Source organism: Hippocampus zosterae, chromosome 15 (assembly GCF_025434085.1).
Source record: "Hippocampus zosterae strain Florida chromosome 15, ASM2543408v3, whole genome shotgun sequence".
NCBI lineage: Eukaryota > Metazoa > Chordata > Actinopteri > Syngnathiformes > Syngnathidae > Hippocampus > Hippocampus zosterae.
Window position 1 is genome coordinate 7,147,044 of NC_067465.1, and position 6,000 is coordinate 7,153,043.

Below are 6,000 nucleotides of genomic sequence, written 5' to 3' on the forward strand. Positions count from 1 at the left end.
TGTAAAAACGCAGAACTGTGTCGAAGTGGTGTGGAACCGGTTTTGGAGCGTTGACGAGTGGACAAGACCTTTTGAGAAGAATTTTGTCCGTCTCATCTGAAAAGACACCCATGCCGTGGAGGTGAGCGATATATTTTCCATCTGTGATCATGATGTAGCCGAGTTCTCATTTTTTGATGCGTCTGTAAACTCATGTCATGTTGCATGGTGGTGGTGGACCCCAAAAATCAGGCAGGAGAGAGGAGCAGGGTGTATTTGAAGATGTGTATTGATAAAACACTGAAAACTAAATCCTAAGCAAAGTCCAAAGTAGCAAACAAAAATCATGACTGAAGATAAAACATAACAGCAACTCAAACATGACAGTAGCAAAAGCAACAATGACGCGACACTGAGTGTTCGGGCAGGAGTCCTTTTATAGGCCTGATTACCTATGACCAACAGGTGTGCAGCTGCCAGGGGAGCCCTACAGTGCCACCTGTTGGTCCCTAAGCCGAATCGTCACATAAACAATGTTGGCAAAGCTATGGGAACGCATTGTTTGACAATATTTGGGGGAAAATGTCTCTTCTTCTTCTTCTTCTTCTCTTTGCAAGTTAAGAAAAGAGGGAAAATAGCAAAGGTTTCTTCATCGTCGTGGCCAGTTCTTAAAATGGGCACGGTCTGACTTTTGTAAGTGGTCCAAAGCGGGTTCCAAACGATTCGCAACACGTTTGTTTTTGAAGTCAGCAGGGGTGTGTGGTGGGAGGGTCACTCCACACCCCGCCGCTGCCGGAAAGCGCCACGGAACGCTGACGAAAGCCCGTCGAGAGCTCACCTGAGCGAACGAGAGTCTTGCGACGCACGAGCCCTCCGAGCGGAACTCGGTGAAGGACGCGGACGGAGCTCTCCCATCCAGGCCGGGGCGGAGCTCCCGACTCTCGGACCGATCCCGCCATGCTCGGGTCGGGCGCGCGCCTCTCCTCCTTGCTGTTCCTACTCTGTGTGTCCGGTTCGGGGGCGTGCGGGCCTCAACGGTCCCCGCCGCCGACGCTCGGCGTGGACAGTCTGAGGCTCCAGCTGGTGGAGGCGCTCAAGACGGGAATCCTCAGCGCGCTGGGCATGGCCAAGGAACCCGAGCTCACCCAAAAGGCATCCCGGCGAGAGTTGAGGAGGACGTATCGGCTGTACCGGGAGTTGAGAAGAAACGTCAGCCGGCCGACGGGAGTCGCCGCGTCGACGCTGCTCTTTCCGGCTGCGGGTACGCCGGCTTGCCTTTGTGACTCACGCTCGTGAGTCAAGAAGGAATGCGCGAGTGGGAGTAGAAAGGGAAGCTTGGACGCACGCCCCATTCATGAAATCTTCTCTCATGGGAGTTTACCCGTAAAAAAAGCTGAACAACGAAAGCTCCAATGTTCCACTTTGCTTGTTGTTGTTTATGACATATCAACTTTTTTTTGGGGGGGGGGGGTGACTTGTAACCCCATTCCATGGTATCTGTCTGTTATTTAGTCACCATTGTTGTACAGTATTATTAGTGAGTTTCATTTTGCTTTCAGGGAGGGTATTTTATTCTTATGCGTTGTTTTGAACACCAGTGTTCAAATCCACAGTGGGCATCTGTCCACTTGTCTAAATTATGGCAACAGGCCCGTCGACCGCCCCCAAGCCTGCTGGGAAAGGCTCCGGCGCGCCGCGGCCCTCCTGAGGAGAAGCCGGTTCGAAAACCGAGGCTCTGTATTCAAGTACACGTGGCGAATTTCAAATGTTGGCACAAAACATTCAACTAGAAAGCAAAAACTGTCAGGGAAAGCCGACTAGAACATTCAAGGTGGATTTGGGCTCATATCGGAGTTATTCCCTTGTTTGTTTGTTTTTTTTTTACTACAGTACACCGAAAAGGACCCTTCACAAATTCAGTTAAGCTGTACAGATGAGGAATGGGGAGAAAAAAGGGTTTTTTCTCGACATTTGAACAGGAGTGGCTCGACATTTTTTTTTAATCTCCTTCGGCTCACATCTTGTTCGGCTATTTCTGTCGATCATGTTCCTTTTAGGGAAAAAAAATGAAGTCACGTGATGGCCGTATGTTGATGGAGTCGTTTGTTCGTACTTAGACTCACACTTTGCTCTTTCCTTTTCTTGTGAGGCCAGTAAGAGCATCTCAGGGGAAAGATGGCTTGCCACCCGGCCAACGCACGCAGCGGTTCCGAGCTGCTTTCCAGAAGGACCCAAACGTCCCGCGCGAGGCCGTTCCTTCCCCGGCTGCGCTTCGGCTTCCCATCCAAGCGACGCGAGTCCAGTCCCACATAAGGACGGCCATGGCCGTAGCGAATCCTCGGCCCCGGCGCTCCGACGGGGACGAGGAGTGCAACCGACAAGAATGGTGCTGCCGTAAGTCGGTCAAGGTGTCGTTCGGAGACCTGGGCTGGACCGATTGGATCGTGGCCCCGACCGAGTACACCATGCACCTGTGCGACGGCGCCTGCCCGCACAACTACAAGCCGGCCAGCATGCACACCCAGCTCAAGTCTCGCCTGCACCAGATCACAAAGGGCGGCTCGCCTCGGCCGTGCTGCGTGCCGGCCTCCTACGAGCCCCTGGTCCTCATGTACTATGACGCCGGGGGCCAGTTGAAAGTGGCGCCTTTTAGTGACCTCATAGTCACCAAGTGTCACTGTGCCTAAGGCCGCCACCCAAACCAACGATGCGCTCATTTTTGATCTTTCTTGGAACGCCGTATTTATTCCAACTTGTATTTATTGTCCCACTCTGAAACTAGAGCAATGTCTAAACTGCTCACGCTGTTTAGCACCCAGGACGTTGACTACCCGTCCATCAGTAGAGCTGCGCTCCAAAAAAACTGGGACTGATTTTTATGAGCAACATTTTCCACGTCGGGCAGTGACTTTGTGACAGCTCGAGATGAAGCCATTATGGTCGATTGTGCACTCTGGACTGTAGACAAATTGTTATCTAGCTTCGTAACCTTTGAAGAAAACCTTGTTGGAGTCGCAGCCACAGGTTGTGTGAAGCATATTGGTCCTATTTATAAAAGATGTTTGATGTTTTACCACTGCAGTAAGAACAGTTCAATATGTCCGGTCAAAAAAGTCTTTATTTTACATTAAATAGAGAAAAAAATGTATTACTGTATTGAGAAGTGAAGTCTAGGCAGATGCTGTATAAAAATAAAAAAAATCAAGTAGACCATTGATGCTCTATGAAATGCAGAAATTGTTTTTCAGTTCAAAAGGCTGTCATTATTAAATTTTCTTCAAACACTAATCTTAAACATCACCGTTAAAAAGGCATTCCCTAAAAAAAATGACAAAACCAGATGCCATTTTTATGTCAAGCAGAGTTGTCGGCATCTGCTGAAAGTAACTCATAAAGCAGTTTGGAATCCAACAATGTTCCGTAAGACGGCGCCCATCGGCGGCATTGAGAGCGCAGCGGCAAGAGTGAAGACCAGCGTGAGCTCGCGATGCTTTTCCGAGCAAGGTCGACGTGACGCGGGGAGAGAAAGTTCGTGCTCGGGACGTCTGGTCCTACGACTCCGGGACAATATAAATGTCGTCGTCTGGGGATTGCGGGAGAATGGTCAGGTGACACGCCGGATCGTTGCTGTAGATCGCGTCGTCGGCTGAATCGCAATGTACCGGTAAGTACAAATCCTCGGCGGGGACGCGAGGCGGCCTGTGGAGAAACGGTCGGCGGTCAAAATGCGCCAGCGAACTCACCCGCGCAAATAGGAGGCGGCGGGCCGTCCCGGGACCCCCACGTTCGCTTGTGATACTACTTGAGGAGATTTAACGAGGATCTGCGCTTGACTTGGAATTTCCAAACCATTTTTCACTTTCGCGCCCGCCAAATGACCAAATTGAGAGCTGTACTTTCGATTCCTTTTTTGCCGAAAATAAGCATTATACAGTCATTCCTCGGTTTTCGGCTATCATCCGTTCGAAACCATGGTCTTTAAAAAAAAAATCTTGATTGAACACGTCTGCTCACAATGGAATGCTACGAAGGGCTTCCTCGTGTAAGGAAAGCGAGAGGAGTCAACTGGTGCATTCAAGTGCGCTCGGTTTGGTCGAGAACTGAAATTCAGTCGCCATCCGAGGCATAAAAATGTTTTGGTCGAAACCTGATTTGGTCGAGAACAGAGACATTTGAAAGCCGAGGTTTGAGTATAAATGATTTTTTTTCGGGGGTTAGGGGGGTCTTTTCTTTTTACTTCTGCAGTTGACAACATGATTAACAGAGACAAGTAAAGTGACCTGTGCTCGAGATTTTGATCGATGAAGATCTCGGTTGAGCTCTAGGGGAGAGTTTATCAGTGGAAGGGGGGGGGGGGTTATGGGGATTGCCTTGTTTTGAACTAACTTAATGACAGTAACGCAACAAATTCCCATTAGCAAGATGTTCTTCCCTCCCTCCTTCTTTCTTTCCATTTCAACAAAGAAGAGTGGGAAACAGAATCTCTTTTCATGACAGCAAAACAATAGTTCCGGCTTCAAGTGTAATTTGTGGCGGAGCTGTTGTCTTGCGCTAGCCTCAAATCACCGAAATCTACGCACACAAGTGGTAGTGTGTATTATTTTCTCCGTTGCCATTATTAGCCAATCTCGTGAGCTCGCTGGTGGCTAACGCCTCTCGTCGCGCGCAGCTAACCTGGCGGGAGATATCGCACGGCGGAGATATCTTGACAACTCCGTGTCTGTATGTGAACCAATATTAATGGTACATCGAGTAGCATCCATTTTACAGCATGGCGCGGTTTCACACGCTCAGCCGAAACGCCCGCGGCGTCTGTATTCTTTTCAGAACTTTGAGGCCTGACTTTGTATACTTTTAAGCATTCTAATTTGCCTTTTTTTCTCCACTTACTGACTTTAAGTACAGAAGTGTGAGTACTTGGGTGGATTTCCTTTCCCTAGTTGCGTTCTTAAAGCTCCAGCGGTGAATCGCCGGCAAGAAGAAGGGAAGATCACGTGCAGTCTAAATGGAGGTTTTTCTCTCAAACAGAAGGAAGTCAGATGGGGGGAATCACATCACATGCAATGTTTCTTCATCTGTTTCCGTTCCGCTTTGGCGACAGGGCTTCACTTTCATATGTCACACTTTCTGAATCGACACGATTGCATAAGAAGAGAACGGCGCACCTGCTCTGCGGCCTTTCGCCACTCCGCTGCCCCGCCAAGTTTTCATAGATGGGGTTGTTCTCAGCCGCCTGCGTTCTGGACATGCTGGCATGCGGATGCTCCCACCGCGGCGTCCCCGTTTGCTCCTTCTTCTGGCTTTTCTTGCGATCGGATGGAGGCGGATTCCATTTGTGCTTGCAGAATTTGCCAACGGTCGCAACGGCGATGGCAACCAGCAGCAGAAAGAAGAGAGTCAGGCCCACGGCCAGACCTATGGGAGAATTGGGGGCTGCACATGCGCTGCCATTTACAGGAACGCAAGTGTCATTCAGCTGCATGACCTGCAAATAAAGGTTTTATGTTTTTTTTTTTAAATGAACATCGGATCAGACACTCCACAAGCTGCTAGGCAATCACAAATATTGAACCTAACCTAATGCTCCTTTCATCTTAGGCTGCTGGCTAAAGTCAAGCCTCTCCTTTCTCTGGCGAGCACTTTGAAGAAGTCATTCATGCCTTTGTCAAATCGGGCCATATGTTGGACACCGCCGAGACTTATGAGAGGTACAGAGGACTAAGCGGAGGCTCAGAGGGATGAAGCCTTTTCCGTTGCTGGGCCCTCTCTTTGGAATGAGCACGTTGAAGGTTCGGCAAGCCCCACTCGCTGCCCATCGTTTAAAAAAAAAAAAAAACTCGTCTTGAAACTTCATTCTTTGGCTTTTGACTTGATTTTTACTTTGACTCTTTTTGTGCTCCTTCCTGTCTTCAAAATGAAGTTATTGTTTGTTGAACAAATTATTTTTGCTCTATGTACAGCGCTTTGTGTACAATAGTAGTGCTGCTCTAGAAATACACTTGTACTGTAGGCTATGTATTG

At 49.0% G+C, this 6,000-nt stretch overlaps 1 protein-coding gene across 1 annotated transcript; it reads left to right on the plus strand.

Moving 5' to 3' along the window:
- Positions 1-652: 652 nt before the first annotated feature.
- On the plus strand, positions 653-3,261 carry LOC127617014 (growth/differentiation factor 15). Its single transcript, XM_052088877.1, is given in 5 exon segments — positions 653-661; positions 802-829; positions 832-881; positions 883-1,240; positions 2,134-3,261. Coding segments are annotated over 5 exon segments (978 nt in total). The 3' UTR covers positions 2,667-3,261.
- Positions 3,262-6,000: the final 2,739 nt, after the last annotated feature.